The following is a 19,757-nucleotide window of genomic DNA, read 5'->3' as shown; positions in this document are numbered from 1 at the left end:
ATAACATATGCCAGGAGAAAGCCTGGGATTCAAACCAAGAAATCTGGTGGCTGCAGGGTATTTATTTAGAAAATAAAGTAGGATCTGACATGGAGGATGAGGCAGGTGTGAGACCTTGGGAGAACAGACACAGAGTTGGTTTAAGGGTAATTAATATTTAGTGCTGCATCACCAAAGGCATCAATGTGATGTTCAAAAGTGCTGCCACGTCCCAAAACAGCTCACAGAGGCCTTCAGCTGGTGTTTATTCCTCCTCATCTTGTCCAGGTCAGCTGTGCCACCATGGATGAGGGCCACCTCCTCCCAGGGAGCAGCAGCTGAAGAATTAGGTGGGCACAACTGAGACAAAATTGGGGAGGAGGCAAGCTAAAAACAGAATTTGAGCTGACCAGAAGTGCCATCTCTAAGCTTGTGGCTTCCCCCTTTCCCCCAGACCCTTTCCGTTGTGGCCCCTTTTGTCTGGGAGGAATCTTCATCCATATTCAATTTTGGAGTCAAGGAATGATGCTGGGAGCAGTGGGAGGGAACTGGGAGCACTGGGAGAGAACTGGTAGCACTGGGGGGAGTCAAGGAGTGATGCTGGGAGCAGTGGGAGGGAACTGGGAGCACTGGGAGGAGTCCAGGAATGATGCTGAGAGCAGTGGGTGGGAACTGGGAGCTCTGGGAGAGAACTGATAGCACTGGGGGGAGTCAAAGAGTGATACTGGGAGCAAAGAGAGGGAACTATGAGCTCTGGGAGAGAACTGGGAATACAGGGGAGTGATACTGGAAGCAGTGGGAGGGAACTGGGAGTACTGAGAGGAGTCAAGGAATGGTACTGGGAGCAGTGGAAGGGACTGTGAGCAGTGGGGGGAGTCAAGGAGTGATACTGGGAGGGAACTGGGAGCACTGGGTGGAGTCACCTCTCACCTGGGGCAGCCCCAGGTGTGAACAATGAGGGTGATAGAGGGGTGGGACAGCCCCAGGTGTGAACAATGAGGGTGATAAAGGGGTGGGACAGCCCCAGGTGTGGCCAGTGAGGATGAGGATTGCCCCTTGATTCTGGTGCCAGTTAAGGGTTTCAAATGGAAATGGCCTATGGGAGTTTCTTCTCAGGTGGATGTTGTGTCCTCTACTCTCACAGACAGCCTTTCAGAATCTGCTGCCTCCAGAAAACAGTCCTAGAAAAAAATGACAGTTCCGGGCATCACATTTCCCATACAGCCTTAAACTGCACAACACACATTGATGTTATGCTTTGTTTTTTCAGCTGCATGCACCCTTTGCATTTTTCCTCTTGCTGAGCCCAGCTCCATAACCTTAATCTGAAAACAAAACAGGAGAAAACAGTTAATTGGCTTCACAGTCACCTCGAAGGATCTCAACACCATGTGCCCTGGGGCTACAAGCTTTCCTTTCAAGCTGTAGGTACTCACACGTTCTTTCACTCTTGCAGGGATCCTGCACCTGAACTGGGTCAAGTGTAGAGATATTGGTCACAAAAGGTGCCTGCTCAGCAAGCTGTTACTGTCTCCACATTTAACTTGCCTCCTCTGACAAAAAGGAACAGAAGGTCAGCTCTGGCCTTCGCTTTGCTTTTGCAGCTTATAAACTGCACAGCAGGCACGGGTCTGTGTGCCCAGCTCTGTGTCCCCTCACACACCTTCTGCCTCACAGTTACAGAACTAAAACCAGTTCAGCAGCTGGTCCCCTAGAAAAGGTTCTAGAAGAAAAAGCCAGTGCTGGGGATTCACTCCTCCTTTGAAGGCGAGAAACTGCAGAGCCGACAAGGAGACGATTCGCCTTCCTTCCCACGTGTAATGCAGGGTCACCTTCTTTCATCCTCGACGAGCCAGTACCCAAAATTCAGCCCCTGCGCTGACCAATGGTCCCAGCACAAGAAGCGCTTGGCTTTCACCGCTCATCAAACCACCACGCGATGGCGGTGTGGACTTGTGAAAGTCAGTGTCCCAGGGCTAAACCAGCTAAACTAGCCAAGTTCCAAACCTCACCGCCCTCAAATGAACCGTGCCGGGACTGAAAGGTCTGGCTGACCTTCCACGTGCGAACTCTTATTTGCGCCGCGCTCGAGGGGCAACACGAGCTCCTTCCCAAGTATGTACTAGTAATTTTTTTTCCCCCTCTCTCAGAATCCAGCTACGGAATTGAAAACATCCGGCAAAAACAGAGCTCACAGAAGTGCCAGGAAAGAAAGCTGTTGCTGGCTCCACCTTCAGCTGCACCCGCCGAACTGCAGCACACCCCCCGGAATCTGCTCCTTCGGCTCTCTGCACCATCGTAATCCTTCAGTCTCACAGAGTCAGGATCTAAAACTGAACCCCACCACTAGCTGCTCAGACACTCAGTGGACGAGGACAAAAAGCTCAACAGCTTGGCTTTTACATTCCCACTCTGGAGGTTCAGCAGCTGTAACTGATAGCACTGGGTACTAGGAAAAGCACTTCAGCTCACTAGGACACTCTAAACTGCCCAATGTGAGAATCCAAAAGTGCTTTCCCTGCCAAAGAGAGGAATGAAGACCCTATCTCAGCAGAAATGTGATCCCCCCCCTCCAAAACAGAAAATATCCAGGGATTGTTCCCATACAGAAGTGCCAGAACCCTGGGCATTAACTCCCCAAGGCATCTGCACACCCACACTGGGGAGAGCTGCTTACCTTGCCCATAGTAAACAGACTCCCAAACGTTGCAGAAGACCACCTAAAAAACTGAAGATGCTGGGAGGTTGCTCCCACACCAAAGGTGCCAGATAGAAAAACTATTGCTGTCCCTTTCATCCCCTGGGCACCCAATTCTTTGCAGCACAAGCCCCAGGACTGTGTGTTTTTATGAAGAGCACTGTGACCCCTTTGCAGAAGGTTAACTCCAAAATCTGGACACCCACTCCATCGTTGCAATCGTCGGGGGATTGCTCCCACACATGTCCCAGGACAGAAAGCTGCTCCTGGCTGCTGCAGCCTCTGACCTGCACCTGAAGCACTGGGATTACCTGCCTTCCTCCCCGTGTAAAAGCACTGGGACACACTTTCAGGAGTCCAGACCCAAAAGTCAGATACCATCTCCAACACTGCCAACATCCAAGAATTGCTCCTACACAAAGGGGGCAGGCCAGGGGAGAACTGTCTTGCTGCTGTTTAGCTCCCCATGGTACCACAAACAGTGGGACTACATCCTTTGCTTCCCAAGGAAAGACACTCTAGTGATTCACTTCCTGAACCCCACCCTAGAAATTTGGAGCCAATCCTCAAAAACTGTATACACCTTGGATTTTCTACACCAGAGGTACCAGAACAGAAAGCTGGGGCTCGTCTTTATGTCCCCTGGGTAGCCCATCCTCTGCACCTGAAACACTGGGCCCAGCTGTTTTCCTTCCTTTCTGCACCTCCCTTGCATTACCTTACATATCACCTTTACTTAACTGCCCCTTTCTTGCCTGGCCTTTCCTTGCTTTACCTGCCCTTGTTTGACTTCCATTGCCTTGCCTACCCCTCCCCTGCCTTGCCTAACTCTTCCTGGCCATCCTTTGCCTTGCCTTGCCTCTCTCTGCCCATCTCTCCCTTCCTTGCATTGCCTTCCCTACCCATCCTCTGCTTTGACTTGCCTACCCCTCCCTATTCTTGCCTGGCCTATTTTCCAGGTGTTACTGTTAAGCAGGGAAAGTGTGTGGGGGGAGTGCTCTTGGCTTGGCCAGAATAAATATTAATGTCCAAAAAAGTCATGAGAATGGCTATGGGGCTTGGACATAGGGTTTAGGGGAACAGGGAGGGGTTTTCTGGGGCTGGAAATAGGTGTGTGTGGAGGGGGGCTAGGCTGTGTTTTAAGGGAACAGAGGTGGATTTCAGCAGGGCTGGGGATGGTTTATGTTGGGCTGGAACTTGGGAGGTGGGGATGGATATTTTAGGGTTCGGCGGGGTTTTGGGAAACTAGGGAGAGGTTTTGGGGGGCTTGGATGGGTTTGGGGGACAAGGGATTGGGTTTGGAGGACTGGAAAATGGTTTTGGGGGGCTGCATATGGGTCATGGGGGACTTGGATGGGTTTCAGAGGACCAGGGAAAGGGTTTAGGAGGCTGGAAATGGGTTTTCAGGGGGCTGGGAGGGGTTGGGGGGGGGGCTTGGATCCATTTTGGGGGGACCAGGGATGTGATTTTGGGTTTGTGGGTGGATTTTGGGAGAGCAGGGCTGGATTCAGGGTGTCCAGTGCTGGGTTTCAGGGGGCTCTTCCACCCGGGCTCCTTCTGCTGTGACATCACCAACAGAAGGTGCTGCCATGGTGGTGCTGGAACCCCCAGCGTTGCGAGAGCAGGTTGGGACAGTTGAGTGTCCCCAGTCCCCGCTGGGCACTGAACGGTGGGATCCTGAGCCCCTGGTGAGGAGCTGACCCACCATGGTGACACTGGTGGTAGGTGCCGAGTGCTACGACCTGGTGGCCACGGTCGGGAAGGGGACCTTTGGGCAGGTGACCCAGGGCCAGCGCAGGAGCACGGGGGAGATGGTGGCCATCAAGATCCTGAGGAACCATGATTACAACGGCCAGACGGTGAGGAACGAGCTGAGGCTGCTGCAGGCCTTGCGGGAGGGGGACGCGGAAGAGTCGCACGTCGTCCGTTTCCTCGAGTCCTTCAGCGACACGGTCTGGACCTACCTGGTCTTCGAGCTGCTGCAGCAAAACCTCTTCGATTTCCAAAAGCAGAACAACTTCTCACCGCTGCCCGTCCGGCACATCCGAACCATCGCGGCGCAGGTGCTGGCGGCGCTGGTCAAGCTGAAGGAGCTCTCCATCATCCACGCTGACCTCAAGCCGGAGAACATCATGCTGGTGGACCACCTGCGCTACCCGTTCCGCGTCAAGCTCATCGACTTCGGCTCGGCTATCCTCCTCCCCGAGGTCTACCGCGTCCAGAAGCCCTACATCCAAACCCGCTTCTACCGGGCGCCGGAGATCTTGCTGGGGTTGCCCTTCTGCGAGAAGGTGGATGTCTGGTCTTTGGGCTGCGTGATGGCCGAGCTTCACCTGGGCTGGCCGCTCTACCCCGGCAACAACGAGTACGACCAGGTGCGCTACATCTGCTCCACCTTGGGACTGCCCCGGGCCGAGCTGCTCTGCGCTGCCCAGAAGACGCAGTCCTTCTTCCGACAGGTCCCATGCTCTGTCGGCACCTGGCAGCTCAAACCGCCGGGGAAGGTGATGGCAAAGCCGACGGAGAGGAGGGTGCATGTCTTTTCCTCGCTGGATCAGTTAGCGGCAGTGAACCTCTGCCTGGTGTCTGATCCCGACCAGGAGGAGCTGGCCAAGCGCTGTGACCTGTATGCGATGGTGGAGCTGGTCAAGAGGATGCTCACCTGGGACTCGCGCGAGCGGATCTCGCCCAGCGCTGCCCTCCACCATCCCTTTATCTCCATGCAGGAGGTGAAGTCCCGCTTTGAGGCCACCCACTACTACCAGCTCAGCCAGGAGGACCTGAGGGCATCCCGTAAGGATTCCAGCAGAGTCCAGATCTTCCCTGGCATGGAGAAAGGTGCCTTCATCCCCACTGGCCAGGGTGGCTTCCAGAAGGCCATTGCCCAGCCGGGTGGGCTCAGCCTGGCTGAGCTGGCTGGGGACACCAGCAGCAAGAACCAGCACGACATCTGCCAAGCCCCCATCCCCACGCACTGCAGCAGCCAGTGCCACCAGCATCACTGGTGTCCCAAGACGGAGCCCAGCAGCGGTCACTTGACTGTGCTGGGGTGTCCCAGCAGCGTGGAGGGGCACGGCCACTGCAGCGGCCCGGTCGTCGGTGGCATCGCGGAGCAGAACCTGCGTGAAAGACGGTACAGCTCATCCCGTGCCAAGGTACAGGCACAGGGAGGGGGCTCCTGGGCACAGGCACTCTGGGACAATGGGTGCTTGGGATCCCTTGGGTGCTTGGGGTGCCTGGTGCCCCACGTCCCCTGGTGCCGCACGTCACGGGTGTTCAGGGTCCCTGGTGCCCAAGGTCCCCACAGGGGAGGAGGTAACACTCACCCCCTTCCCATGCTTTGCCCCCCCTGCAGAGAGCTCTGGTGATGCGGCGTGACCCCTGGAAGCCCTCAGGGATGTGGAAAACAGGCTCCGGGATGACGACACAGTGTCCGGCACGCTTCTCCTGCCACAGAGCTGGTGACATCCTCAGCACCACTGAGCCCCCAAGGCAACCCTGGCACACACCCTGGCAGCCCAGAGCTTGCAGGAGATCTTCCTCGTCCTCATCCCCAGGCAACCCAGCCACCAAAACCCAGCACCTTGCTGGTGGAGACCACGGCCAGGGCTGCACCAGGACACACTGTGCCAGATGCTCCCGGCTCTGTTTCTCCCACTGATCCCCCAATAAATGGTTTTTGCCAAAACCCGAGCATTTCAGCTGATTCTTTGCAGGGGAGGTTTGGCAGGGCCCAGAAGTGACCCCAGGATTCCAGGCACCTCAGCACAGGGGGGATGGTCACTGTCCTGGTCCCATTGGCTGGTACAAGCCAGATGCCATTGGCCTCCTTACCCATCTGGGCACACCTGATCTCATGTTCAGCTGGTGTGTGCCCAGATGGGCAGGCAGAGGAGCAGGCAGGGCTCCCTGGCCGGACCAGCACCACGGGCTGCGGACAGAGCACGGTCCTGGGGGTCAGTGCTCTGCTTTGGAGACCCCAAGCCGCCCCTATGGGATGGGGACCGGACACCCCCGGACACTACAGACACCCTGGACATCCCGGACACCCTGGACATCCCGAACATCTCGGACATCCTGAACAGCCCAGACATCCCGGGACACCCTGGACACGGCCCGGACACCGTCCAGACACCCTGGACAGCCCTGGACACCCCGGACACTGCCCGGGCATCCCGGACACCCTGGACACGGCCCGGACACCCCGGACACTGCCCGGGCATCCCGGACACCCTGGACACGGCCCGGACACCGTCCAGACACCTTGGACAGCCCTAGACACCCCGGACACTGCCCGGGCATCCCGGACACCCTGGACACGGCCCGGACACCGTCCAGACACTCTGGACAGCCCTGAACACCCCGGACACTGCCCGGGCATCCCGGACACCCTCGGCATCCCAGGCATCCCAGGCATCCCGGACATCCCGGATACGGCCCCGGCCCCTCCCGCTGCCCGCCCACCCCGTCCCGCCCCCCTGCCCGTCGATTCCGCTTCCACCGCCTGTTCCCCTTCCTGCGGAGGCGTTCGCGATGTCGGCGCTGGCGGCGAACCCCAACAACCCGGTGGTTTTCTTCGATGTCACCATCGGCGGGCAGGTGGGGGGACTGCGGGGGCGGGCGGGGGTGTCGGGGGGCGGGGGGGGTTCCGGGGGGCTCCGGAGGCTCACCTGGCCCCTCTGTTCCCCCAGGAGGTCGGCCGCATGAAGATCGAGCTGTTCGCCGATGTCGTCCCCAAAACGGCGGAGAACTTCAGGTGAGGAGCCGCTGCCCGTTCCTGCAGCCCGGGCCGGGGCTGCCAAGGCTTTTCGGTGCAGGAATGGTTTTTTTGGTGGCACAGTGATTACCTGCCCTCCCTCCCCGACCCGATGCACCTGCTCTGCTTTGCGTCTCTCTCCTTACCAGAGATGCTGTGCGGTGTCCTGGTCCCCCAGGGGAGCCCGTCTGACTGCAAGGGGAAGGACTCCAGTCCCCCCTTCCTCTGCGGAGCCTCTGATGTGCCCGGTGCACGCAGAACAGGCAGTGCCTTGTGCCATGGTGGAGGTCTCCTGGCCACCCAGTTCTCCTGCAGTCAACTAAGGGATGCACCGTTTGGAATCCCATTTCCATCAGAGAGATGGACGTACCCTGTTCTCTGTCAAGCACGGTGCCTGCCCCACATTCACCATCTCTTACAACCTTGCTGTTAAATCTCTGACCTCCTCACCAGAGAGGGCACAGAATATGTTTTGAAAAGGCAGGGGAGAGGAGCAGCCAGTTCCTATTTTACTGGGGACATCCCTGATGCAGTAAGGAAAGTCCTGTGTGCCAGTCAGTGCAGCCCTCGGTGCCCTCAGAGTTCACATGGGCCTCACACTCTGCTCTCTTTTTTGTTTTCCAGGCAGTTTTGTACAGGTGAATTCAGGTAAGTGGGTTCTAGTGTCCTTTTAAGTGGCCCACTGGAGAAAGAGGGGCTGGGTGAGGTGGAAGAGGGGCTCGCCTGGAAGTTTTGCATGTTGTACTAGTACAAAATGAAAGGGTTACAGAAATCTGCTCTGAGGAAATTGTGAGGGGCTCTGTGAGTCACGCAGGTGGCAGGTTTTCCCTTTTGGATGTGACTTTTCCTGCCCAGGTGGCTCTAAAAAGCTCTATCTGCAAAACCCACCTGCTCGTGCTGCACACTGCAGTGGGATCCTGTGAAGATGATGGTGTGGGTGTTGCAGGGTACCCAGTAATTTCTTGTGCAGAACCCATTTGAGGCTTCCTTTTGCCTCCAACAGCAGGAGCTGAGAGGCTGCAGCTCTTGATTGTATTTCAAGGCATCTCCTAATGCATGGGGCAACCTTTGGGGCTCCGAATTCTTGTGGGGGTTTTGTGTTTGGATATCCAGTAAGTTGAAAGGGTTTTCCTTTTTACTTCTTTACAGGAAAGATGGTGTCCCTATAGGTTATAAAGGAAGCACTTTCCACAGGTAATTCACCTACTTTTTAGGCACTAAATAGCATCCTGAGCCAGATGGGGTTTTGGGACCTACCTCGAGGCGTTAGTGGGTCATGGCTAGTGTCATCCTCCTGTGGCTTTGGGGGATCTGGGGGTGCTGTCAGGGGTGTATGCTGGGGTCACTGGGAGGAGTCCCCTGTTCCTGGTGTGCTACATCAGAGATCACTGTCTGGCATCTGTCACCCGATCACTGTCCCTGGTCAAACAGCAATGGGTCCCAAATGGCCTGATATCAACCACTGATTTGTTGCAGATTTTGGGCTGCAGCACTCACAGACTGTTAACTTCTGTTGCACAGCGAGGCAGAACTCCTTTTTACCTTACACTGAGCTTCCTGAGGCCTTTGTCTGCTGAGAACTAAGTGCTGTTTTACTTCTTTAGGGTAATAAAGGATTTCATGATCCAAGGAGGTGACTTCGTAAATGTATGTACTCCTGCATCCCTTTTGTCCTTTTCCTACACTGTATAACATGCAGCTGTTTCCAAGGGTCCGTGCTGATTTATGGGATCTCTTCCTTTTTTGGGGTGTGCAGTAGTAACTGGAGGTGTCCTCACAGCATTGCTGCCATCTTACTGCAACAGACAATAATGTACTTGAAAAGAAATCAGAACCAAGTGCCTAGTACAAGAGGCCTTTTGAATCAAAACTAACTTTTTGTTACTGAATTGTCTCGAAATAGAAAAGGGTTTGTGCCCAGAGTGGTGGTTGTGTCTGGCTTGGGTATAAGCAGAGTACAGGAGGAAGGCTAAAGGGCCACAGGATTTCTTCACTGTCCTGGGACCCAGTAAAATTACTTAATTTCTGAAAGTGTTTCAAAATATGAGGGGACTGATAAAGACTTTTTTAATATAAAACTTGGTTGTATGAAGGTCACTGAGAGAACAGTGGGTGGCTCAGCCACACCAGACTCTGAGGTAGTTGCTAATTGTGACACTGCTCAGACGTCCCAGCGGGCTTTATTACTTCCCCTGCAGCTCAACAAGCTTTACAGACTGCTCCAGTATTTGGTATTTATACAGTATGTTTATTACAAAGCCATTTGGGGAGCAAGCACAGTCCCACTGACCCCTGAGACATGGTGTAAGCTCCTATCTCAGAGCCAACAGTTCAAGTAAGCCACAAAGAACGGGAGGAAAAGAAGCAAGAGCTGGGCATGCAGAGCAAAGGATGTGGTGCTGCATGTGGTGTATTACTGGCATTTTTTGTTAATTGTTAAGTTTGGCCTAATAAAGATCAGGTGTGTTAAGCAGAAAGACAAGAAAGGGAGAGGGGTTGCAGCAAGGAAGAAGAAATGGGGCTGAAGCGACACAGAAAGAGAAAATCAACAGAGAAATGGAATTAACTGTCAGAATAGTAAATTTAAGTGATTGTGCCAGAGATACCTCTACAGCTTTCCCTGGAGCACTCCTCACTGCAGCATTTTTAAGGCTATTCTGTTGAAGGGTCCCTGCTCAGTCCTCTGGCATCACACAGGAGTGTTCTGAACTTGTGGGCTGTCAGAACTTACAACCTGCAGCAGTCGCAGCCCACGCTGCTTTCATTTAGAAGTGTGTGCTAGGGCTAGTGAGATCTGAGTGCTAGGGCTTATAGTTAAGTACAAGGTGTTTGGACTTGGTGGAAAGAACAGCAAAACTAGAAAATCTGTGTTTTAGAAACTGCAGAACAGGGAGATTGCTTCCCTGTTTCCAGTAAAGTCACAGAAAATAAGGTGAAATACGTAAACCCACCTAGAGCTGACTTTTTCCATGCAACCACTTCTGCTTTCCTTGACATACCAGCCTATACTTCTGTGTCCCCTCCCTTTTCCCTGTGAAGTCCAAGTGGGTCTGTACCAAGCAATCTGCAGCCTCCACCTCACTCTGGGAGGCTTGGACTTAAGGCTTACCACCCCCATGGGTTTTTGCCAATGTATGGATGGTGAACGATGAACTGTGTAATTAGAAACCAGTTGCTGTTCCTGTTCAGAAATGAGACACTGACTGTGTTCACTGCTGGTGTATATAGATGGCAGTACAGCATCCACTTTGGGCTGAGTTTGACCCCTTCCTCTTGCTTGGGGTTTTTAAATTTAATTTTTAAATTGAATTGTTCTGCAGCAGTTGCTACAGAACAAATACTGTGGCTGACTGGGCACTTCTCTCGTGCAGGGAGATGGCACTGGAGTAGCCAGTATATACAGGGGTCCTTTTGCAGATGAAAACTTCAAGCTGAAACACTCTGCTCCTGGCCTGCTCTCTATGGTGAGTGTGAAATAATGACATTACAGACTGAAAAGCCTTTTTCCTAAGTGTATACATTATTTGCTGAACAGCAGAAATCTCCACCATTGGGTACGAGGTCTGGAAGACCTGCTTTGTAACTACTAGTCAGAAGGCTACTCATGGGTTAATATCTTGAGTAGCTCAGTAATCCTGATCCTGCATCATCCTTTCTTTGTTGTGTGTTGGAGCTCTGGGACAGGCTTGGCTCGATCAGCTTTCAGAAGAGCTTGATTCTTACAGTTTTCTTACGGTGGTGAGTGGTGGTGTTTTCTTCTTCCCTAACACTGTTATCAAACGCTGACCTGGCAAGGATGAAACAGAGATATTTGGGAGTTCCAAAGCCACAGCAGTGTAACTATGGTATCTTTCATAACAGACCTTCCTGTTCAACAGAGTAAAGAAACTGCAGCCATTGCATGTTGTCTGGTAGGAACAATACCCTGACTTTTGGAAGAGGAAGCAAATGGAGCCAGTCCTTCAGTGTTCCTATCCACAACTGCTTCTTCTCCAGCTCTTTCAGCCGCTGTGACCTTAGAAATGCTTTGGGCATTCATCATTTGGATTAGTCATTCACCCAGTTCAAAACATGACCCAAAAAGTGGTGTCATGGCACAGCTAAGCAGCCAGTGTGCTGTGGTGTGGGAGAAGGAATCCACTCCAGTATTGCCAGCTTTGTGTTAAAGTGGTCTGGCTCTGAAGTCGTTTTGCTGGATCAAACCATGGATGCCAGGAGCCATGGATCCCAGCTGGATTCTTCTGAAGCTGACTAGCAATAACTAAAAAAGCTGAAGTGAGCCTGTCCTCTGCAGTCCTGCAGCTGCAAAACTTGCCCAGTTCACTTGTCAGCACAGAAATATGCTTTAGTAGCTCCTGGTTGTCAGTACTGCAGATGGACTTCAGTGCTGCAGAGATGTTTTCTTAACAGAGTGCAAGTGCTCTGGGTGTTGCACTCAGGGGTGAACTGAACTTCACATCTGCATTCCACTTTTCCTGGGAGCCCTGTGCCAATATGATCATTACCTTTCTCATCCTGATCATTGGAACAGACACCTTTTTTTTATTTTTATTCTGAGAAAACCTCCCAAATAGCAGAAATCAACTGCTTTTTTTTTTTCCCTGGTTCCTGGCTTTCATTTTTCTTTGGGACAAAGCAGCCAATAAGCACTTGTCATCAAAAAGTCCAGCCTTCTTTCAGGAGTGTGCTCTAGAGCCTGGACTTCAGCACAGGCTTGTGCTGAATATGCCTTTGTAGAAATATAATAAAAAGTTGCTGACATGGCTCTTGCACACACTGGCGTGACCAGATGTGTGTCTTGCTTCCTTTGGTTTGTGTAGCAGAAAGCTAAAAATAAGCTGGTCTAGAGCAACAGCTCGCTCTTATGTGAGATGTGTCTGCCTTCAGTTTTTACCAGTCTGAAATTGTAGATTTGTCATGTTTTGCCACTCTCAACCCCCAGGCAAACAGTGGCCCAAGTACCAATGGCTGCCAGTTCTTCATCACGTGTTCCAAGTGTGACTGGTTGGATGGGAAGCATGTTGTGTTTGGTGAGTACCTGCAGCAGAGTTCTGGAGTGGCAGCTCACGGGCATCCCTGTGGGGCAGCTGTTAAAATAAACTATATAGAGAATTATGGAATCTCCTCAGCTGGGAGGGACCCACAAGCATCACTGTGTCCCACTTCTGGGCCTGCACAGGACACCCCAGCCATTTCACTCTGTGCCTGAGAGCATTGTCCAAACACTCCTGGAGCTCTGGCAGCCCTGGGGAGGCTGTTCAGTGCCCAGCCCCCCTCTGAGTATGGACTGCTCATTCTTCCCTTCTTGCTTGTGCTAGTGCTTGCTTGTGCAGCCTGATACTGTGATGGATCATTGTTGAAATGAATCATTTTTTTCCCAGGTTAGCTTTAATCCAGATCAGTTCTGTGACTGTGTTGCTACACAAATCCTTGTGCCAGTGCAGGCAGCACAGATCAGTCAAGGGATCCCTTTCTTTTCCACTGTCAGAGAGGACTGAGCTTTCAGCAGAGTTTTTTGGACAGTAATTCTGTGAAACCACATCTGCTAACTTGCATTTACTGCTGCTTGAGCTGTAGGAATTCCAGGCCAGCCTTAAGCTGATGTCCTACTTACTGCTCCCCCTAATTCTTAAGTACCACTGATGTTGCTCATTGCCAGGTTTGCATCATTACAGGGGTTGTGTTGCTAGAGAGGCAGTTTGTGCTGGTGGCAGTAGGTCTCAAACCCCAGATTTCTACACAGACCACCCCTGCCGTGGGAAAAGGCAGCTAATCTGTGCTGAATGTGGAAAATGTTTGAAGAGGGATTGTTTCCTTTATCATTTTAGAGATCAGTAACAGACTCTGCAGTGCCCAATAGCTACACACTGCACAAGGCTTTTCAGGAAGGACAAAAATGCACCTATCTGTGATGGGTGGGGGGAGCCAAGGTAAAAACTGTCCATATTGAAGTGGATAAATTTTCTCATTCTAGGTAAAATTGTCGATGGGCTGTTGGTCATGAGAAAAATTGAAGTAAGTTTGACCTTGCCTGTTTCTCCGTGAATTGGAAAGTGATGTGCAGGATTAACAAGAGTTGTCCTGTTCTTTCCCGCTGTCTGTTTACAGGATACCAGGGAATACCAGTGTTGATAGCTGGTATTATCAGTTGTCATCGTTGTAACGTGGCAGGAAATCTGGTGAAGCACAGGCTGTGTGGGCTGGCTTTGGAAATGCTGGTGTCTCGTGGCTCCGAGAGCGGAAATCGCGTTCTCGGGGCTTTATTTGCTTTGCCTTTGTTCAGGAAGCTGAACTAAAAAGTTGTTCCATCAGCAGCTCGGACAGGAGTGTGAAACATCTCACTTCTGTGCCACTGCCTGGGATTATTCAGTGGGTGCAAAATCATCAGTTCTGCTGATCCGTGATCAGCGTGTTTAATAAGAAAAAATTAAACTAATCTCCTGGTGGGCTTCCAGGAGCTGAAGATAAACTCGGTCGGGGTGGTGATTGCTGCCAGTGTCGTGTGTGGTGTCACGGCAGGGTAATGAGTGGATTTAACCAACAGCAGTGAGTTCTTGGAGACACTGACTCCATGGCACACACGTGGGATAACGTGCAGGAGAGCCTCTAATCCAAAAAGTGGGGCAAGCACGGAGCTGTTGGGTGTTGGAAGGAGCTGTACAGCATGGAATAGCCTGCGTGCTGCTGGCCCTCTTGGCCAGAAGCATTGCTGGAGGGTTGTGGTGAGCCTGCTTTGGGCGTCGCTGTAGTGAGAGCAAAGTAAAGGAAATTTGAGACTCAAGGAAGAGCAGCTGAGTCCAGCATATTGAGTGGTTCAGAATGAGGGTGGCTATGTCACTGTCCCTTCCCTTTCTGTATGAATACAAGTTTGTTTTGCTTGTGGCAGCTGTTTTTAGTAACTGTGAAAGATTTGAGCCAGAGCAGCCTCAAGTGACATGATGCCTGCTGCATTTCATGAGGGGCTCTCCAGTTTTTGCTCTGTTCCTTCCCTCCCATTCAGAGGACCAGCCTCTGGTCTGTGTCCCAAACCTCTGCACACAGAGAGAACTCACCAGCTTATGGCTGGGCCCGTTGCCAAAATACATAACGGTGCTTCTTTGTTCCTCAGAATTCCCTGTTTCCCGTGTTACACAAACATCTCTTAGCCAGTCTTCCAGGACATGTCACTGGCTGGGTCTGCTGTGCTTTTGTGAGGTTTAATGTTCATTTGTTTGTCCCCAGAACGTGCCTACGGGTCCCAATAACAAACCCAAGCTGCCAGTTGTGATCTCTCAGTGCGGGGAAATGTGAAGAGCAGTGCAAGAGCAGTGTGGTAAGTCTGAGTCTTCCCAGGGACAGTGCCATGACCCCTGGGCTGCTCTGCTCCTTTACAAACACCAGAGGCAGCACAGCAGAGAGGAGATTTTGCAGGGGGAAGGTGGGGTTGTGGGAGCTCTTCCTTGGATGGAGTTAGACTGCCTCGAGGCCTCAGCTTTAGAAAGTGAATGAAAGGCACCTGCAGCAGGAATCCAGCTGGCATTAGCTGGGCTGGCATTACCCAGTGTCCTGGTTTAAAAGTTAACCAGCAGGGGGAATGAACCCAACTCAAAGGAGAGATTATAAGTCAGAATAACAATTTATTAAAATAATACAGTAAGTACAATAATACAAACAAACAATTGGTCTCAACCCACAAAAACCCAAATGTATAACCCAGTGCCCTGGGGCCTGAACAAAGTGGTGTTCCTTGGGCCCTGTTTGAGTCCAAAGTAAAGGGAGAGGGGAAGAACCTGCTGGTGGGAGAGCTGCTGCAGTCTGGCCAGAACTGGTGATCGCAGTCCAGTGGTGGTCTAAGTCTGGTTGAGAGCGATGAGATGCAGCCGTCCTCTGGATCCCACGAGTGGGTTTTTAAAAAATGTTCCAAAACTCCAAGATTATATATCCTCCAGTTCAGGCAGGAATGCTTGGTACTCTCCTCAGGGCGGGGAGTTCACAAAGGGTGTGAGGACAGAAACATCCTCCTATCTCACAGGCCTCTTAACACCTAGTTTATAGCCTGAGGAGTCAGGCTCTATGGGCAGAGGGTGCGAATAGTCTATTGACAACAATAGTCTAGTTTCTGGGAAATGACATGGAAGGCTATAGAATACAGTTTTGGGTTACACCCACCATGATGAACTGATCTCAGCTGTCCTAACTAGGACACCCAGGCAGTCTGGGAGGGGGGGAGGCCTCACTTTGACCTGCAGGTTGGAGAACTCTCCAACTACTGCAAGAAGCAAAGTATCCATGGGTGGGGCAGGCAGGGATCAAGAAAAGGAGAGGAGAAAGGGAGGACCTGCCTCCTTGCTCAGTACAGCTGTAGGACCCCTGCCACTGAAGGACCAAGGAATTATCATCTTACACAGTCTTACCTTATGTGCTGGTTTAAAAGTTAACCAGCAGGGGAAATGAACCCAACTCAAAGGAGAGATTATAAGTCAGAATAACAATTTATTAAAATAATACAGTAAGTACAATAATACAAACAAACAATTGGTCTCAACCCACAAAAACCCAAATGTGTAACCCAGTACCCTGGGGCCTGAACAAAGTGGTGTTCCTTGGGCCCTGTTTGAGTCCAAAGTAAAGGGAGAGGGGAAGAACCTGCTGGTGGGAGAGCTGCTGCAGTCTGGCCAGAACTGGTGATCGCAGTCCAGTGGTGGTCTAAGTCTGGTTGAGAGCGATGAGATGCAGCCGTCCTCTGGATCCCACGAGTGGGTTGAAAAATGTTCCAAAACTCCAAGATTATATATCCTCCAGTTCAGGCAGGAATGCTTGGTACTCCCCTCAGGGCGGGGAGTTCACAAAGGGTGTGAGGACAGAAACATCCTTCTATCTCACAGGCCTCTTAACACCTAGTTTATAGCCTGAGGAGTCAGGCTCTATGGGTAGAGGGTGCGAATAGTCTATTGACAACAATAGTCTAGTTTCTGGGAAATGACATGGAAGGCTATAGAATACAGTTTTGGGTTACACCCACCATGATGAACTGATCTCAGCTGTCCTAACTAGGACACCTTAACTTGAAAAAAATACCACTGTCCTCATCTGAAGGGAGATGTCTCCACTATTTACTATTATTCAGGCTTCTTTTTGATTAAACCAATAGGCTCAGGCTAACATACAGAATTCCATTTCCATTTGTCTGCTCACTTTGCTGTAAAAAACTCAAGTATTTAAACAAATCTCTCTAGATTTCAGTGTGTCAGGCTGCAGCTTGTCAAAAATCTGTATTAGCCTTATCGTTGCTCATTTTTTCCAAACTTCAGCAGGCAGGCAGGCTCTGACAAAATCAAATCCCCACAATTTTTGATCCTCCATTAAATGATTTCCAAAGACAGCTGGAATTGCCCACGAAGACACATCCCTGCTTGCATAAGTAAAGTCTTAGAGATCTGCAGCACTTCAGAAGCTTGGGAGCTCCTGCTATTTGATGAAGTGACAACAGGGAATGTAATCATTCTTCCATTCCCCTGATACTTCTGATGGCATTTACAGGCTTTTGAAGATAAGGACAGCCTTGCTAACATGCTTTTTTGCAGGTTGGCAGAGCTGTGCTGATGGGCTGGGTCCCCTTTAGGGTTGTCCTCAGGCCCAGACTTGTTGATCATTTCAGTTTGGAGTACAGGATCTCTGGCCAACGTCCACTTTGAGCCTGGAAGCTTTTCATTCCTAGGTACAAGGCTGGTGCCACCTTGTGCATTTCCCAGCCAGGTCTTAGGAGCAGCCTTGCTGCACCCTGATGGCTGAGCTGCCTGGGGACAGGGATGGCTTTTGCCTTGCCTGAGGTCTGACAGCCACATCAGCTACTTGTCAAGATCCCTGAAAACCAGCTGGGGGAGAAACAGGTTTTAAGGGTTTTAAGTTTGGAGGTAGATACAGTTGCCCGACAGGCAGAGCAGGAGGACTCCTGAGTTCTCTGGCTGATGGAAGCTGGTGTGTGCAGCAGCTGGCACTCCCTTAAAATCGACGTGTGGCCCCTGGGGTCACTGCACAGGCCTGCTGTCCTAGGATGGGTTGGGAATGGCTGTCCAGCATTTTGGACCTGTTTCTTTATTCCTTTCAGTGTTCCTTCACCAGTGGTTAGACCTGTGCTGGCTCTGTGCAATTCCATCTCCAGCTGGCTCCCACACTGCCCACAGGCCAGACCCACGCTCTTGATGTTCTCCTGAAATGATTTGATAATGGGCATCTTATATTTTTATTTTGTTCTTTTACATTTTGAAATGTAAATAAAGAATTTTTTTTTTTAAAACATGTATGCAGTGCACATCAGTTAACATGTGTGGGAATGAATTCTTCTCCAGGTGAGAAGAGCTGTAGCCTCTTCAGCAACATTCATTTTCCCTGGTTTGCTCAGTTGGGAACATTTACTCTGTTATTGAGGGAGAGAAAGGGTGAAAGGAGCTTTACAGAGCTGTGCTGCACCAGGTAACTAAGGCTGCCTGGCTGGCAGAGAGGTTCATGGCATCTTGGGAATCTCCAGAACCTTTTTGTGTGCAGCTTTACTGAGGCACACGGAATTGGTATGGCACAGATTCCATTACTGTGAGTGAGTGCTGGGCTCTGAGGTGAGTTCTGATGTAAACAAGTGTTTGTCAGCCATCCCCAGGATGTGGTGGCACGAGGCCATCGGGCTGTTTCACACCACAGGGTGTTGGAGGAGTTCACCCAGGTGCTATAAGGGTGTTAGAGCAGAGCTGTAGGCTGGGAAACAGAGGATGGTGATGCTGTGGGAGTGAAATTGGGGCTTCTTGTCCTGTGTGGTGCAGAGGGCCTTAGGCTGTAGGTTGGTGGAAAAACTGCCTTTCTTCACCCAGAATGGGGCTGGCAACTTGCCCACCTGCAGCACTGGGCTCCAGTAGGAGCTTCTCATCCAGCTGTTTAAAGGTAAAGGAGTTAGGGGAGAGTCTGTTCTGTCACATGCAGGTGCTTCATCCCATTCTGAGAGGTCCCATCCCTCCCTGGGCAGCAGGTGTGGGGTGCACTCTGTGCCTGAGCTGGGTGAGCCCACTGGTGACGTGCCAGAGGAAGGTCCTGCAGTTTTGGCTGTGCTCTTTTCTCTCCTGGCTCTTTGAAGTGCTGGCAGCAGGCTCTGGCTCTCAGGACTCCCGTGTCCTCGTTCCTGGGATTGCACAGCTGCTGAGGACACACTTCTCTGCAGCCCAGGGCATCTCACCTTGCACCTGCAGAACATCAAGTGATAAAAGAAGCACAAACACACCAGCCCTTTCCTCCCCAGCCCCACAAATGCTTTGCAGAGGGCTCTCTCCTGTGAGAGGAGGGTTGGAGGTTCCCAACAGGCTGGCACAGGTGCCTCAGGGAACTCTGCCTGTCAGTGCAGTGCTGAAGTTTGCACTTCTGGTTGCTGATGCCCAAATTCACCACTTTTTCACCAGGGAAACCAGTTTATTTCTGGGTCCAGGCTCAGCAGCAGCACTTTTTCAGCCTGAAGTATTTATATCACTGACATCAGCTGGTCTCACTCCCTGCATACTGGGGTCACAGAGCTTCCCCAGATTAATTAACAGCAGCAAATCCATTACAACATCTTTGAATGTTGTTCCAATTATATCCCATTACATTTCTCTTCCACATGGAATGTGCAGGGTTTCAGTTTTCCTGCTTGTGTGTCTTGTGCCTTACCTGCTGGCTGAAAGTTTTCTCAGAAACCACATTTTTGGGTTGAATTCCCCCATGATGATGTCACATGTAGCAAGGCCTGGAATCTCCTGCTGTAGAGCAGATGATGGAGCTCCTCTCAGCTCCAGCATCTGCCTCCAGCTGTGGATGCTGCAGCGGGAGGTGGTGTCTCTGATGGTCTCTGTGTTCCTCTGAACACACAGTAGCTTCAGGCCCTGTGGTGTTACCCCCCCCAGACATTGTTGGGGCCCACAGTTTCAGCTGTAGGTTCATGGCCCTGACATTCCCACAGACTTCCTCACAGAGCTGGGAGTTTTCTCCACCATTTTCTCTTTCTTGGGTCTTTGCACGGTGTATTCCCTAATTCCCGTTCTACTGTAAGATTTTTTTTCGGGTGACTCACTAAGCACCGTCCAGTTTTGACATCATTCCAGCTTCTTTATCCAGGTCATCATCGTGGTGCAGATCCTTGTGGGACTGTGTTACTGTTTTCAAGCCCTTCCCTTTGTTAGCCAAGCTGGAGATCGAGTGGAAAGATGCCCAAGGGAGCTGGGTGGGACCAGTGTTCATAAACCCCTATGGGTTCTTGTGGTGGGTTGACCTTGGCTCCACTGGAGTCCCTCACCTGGCCATGGTGTAATGTGGGGAATTGGGATAGGG

General features: G+C 51.5%; 2 protein-coding genes across 3 annotated transcripts; both read left to right on the top strand.

Moving 5' to 3' along the window:
• Positions 1-4,283: 4,283 nt before the first annotated feature.
• Positions 4,284-6,351, top strand: HIPK4 (homeodomain interacting protein kinase 4). Of its 2 annotated transcripts, none has more exons than XM_051786121.1 (2): positions 4,284-5,832; positions 6,033-6,351. In XM_051786121.1, the coding sequence occupies exons 1-2, from the start codon at positions 4,384-4,386 to the stop codon at positions 6,336-6,338; spliced, it is 1,755 nt and encodes a 584-aa protein (XP_051642081.1). In that variant the 5' UTR covers positions 4,284-4,383; the 3' UTR covers positions 6,339-6,351. The 2 variants fall into 2 exon arrangements, with proteins under 2 accessions (XP_051642081.1, XP_051642082.1); XM_051786122.1 differs by having other exon boundaries at positions 4,284-5,810; positions 6,033-6,156.
• An 812-nt stretch (positions 6,352-7,163) lies between these two features.
• Positions 7,164-17,729, top strand: PPIH (peptidylprolyl isomerase H). The gene is made up of 10 exons (XM_051786171.1): positions 7,164-7,276; positions 7,369-7,433; positions 8,058-8,081; positions 8,583-8,627; positions 9,038-9,080; positions 10,805-10,897; positions 12,376-12,463; positions 13,408-13,448; positions 14,655-14,745; positions 17,521-17,729. The coding sequence occupies exons 1-9, from the start codon at positions 7,211-7,213 to the stop codon at positions 14,721-14,723; spliced, it is 534 nt and encodes a 177-aa protein (XP_051642131.1). The 5' UTR covers positions 7,164-7,210; the 3' UTR covers positions 14,724-14,745; positions 17,521-17,729.
• Positions 17,730-19,757: the final 2,028 nt, after the last annotated feature.

This window comes from Manacus candei, unplaced genomic scaffold, assembly GCF_025592945.1.
Source record: "Manacus candei isolate 608988 ecotype Guabito, Panama unplaced genomic scaffold, ASM2559294v1 h1tg000022l, whole genome shotgun sequence".
NCBI classification, from domain to species: domain Eukaryota; kingdom Metazoa; phylum Chordata; class Aves; order Passeriformes; family Pipridae; genus Manacus; species Manacus candei.
Note: the sequence above shows the minus strand (reverse complement) of the source record. Positions and strands in the feature narration are given on the sequence as shown.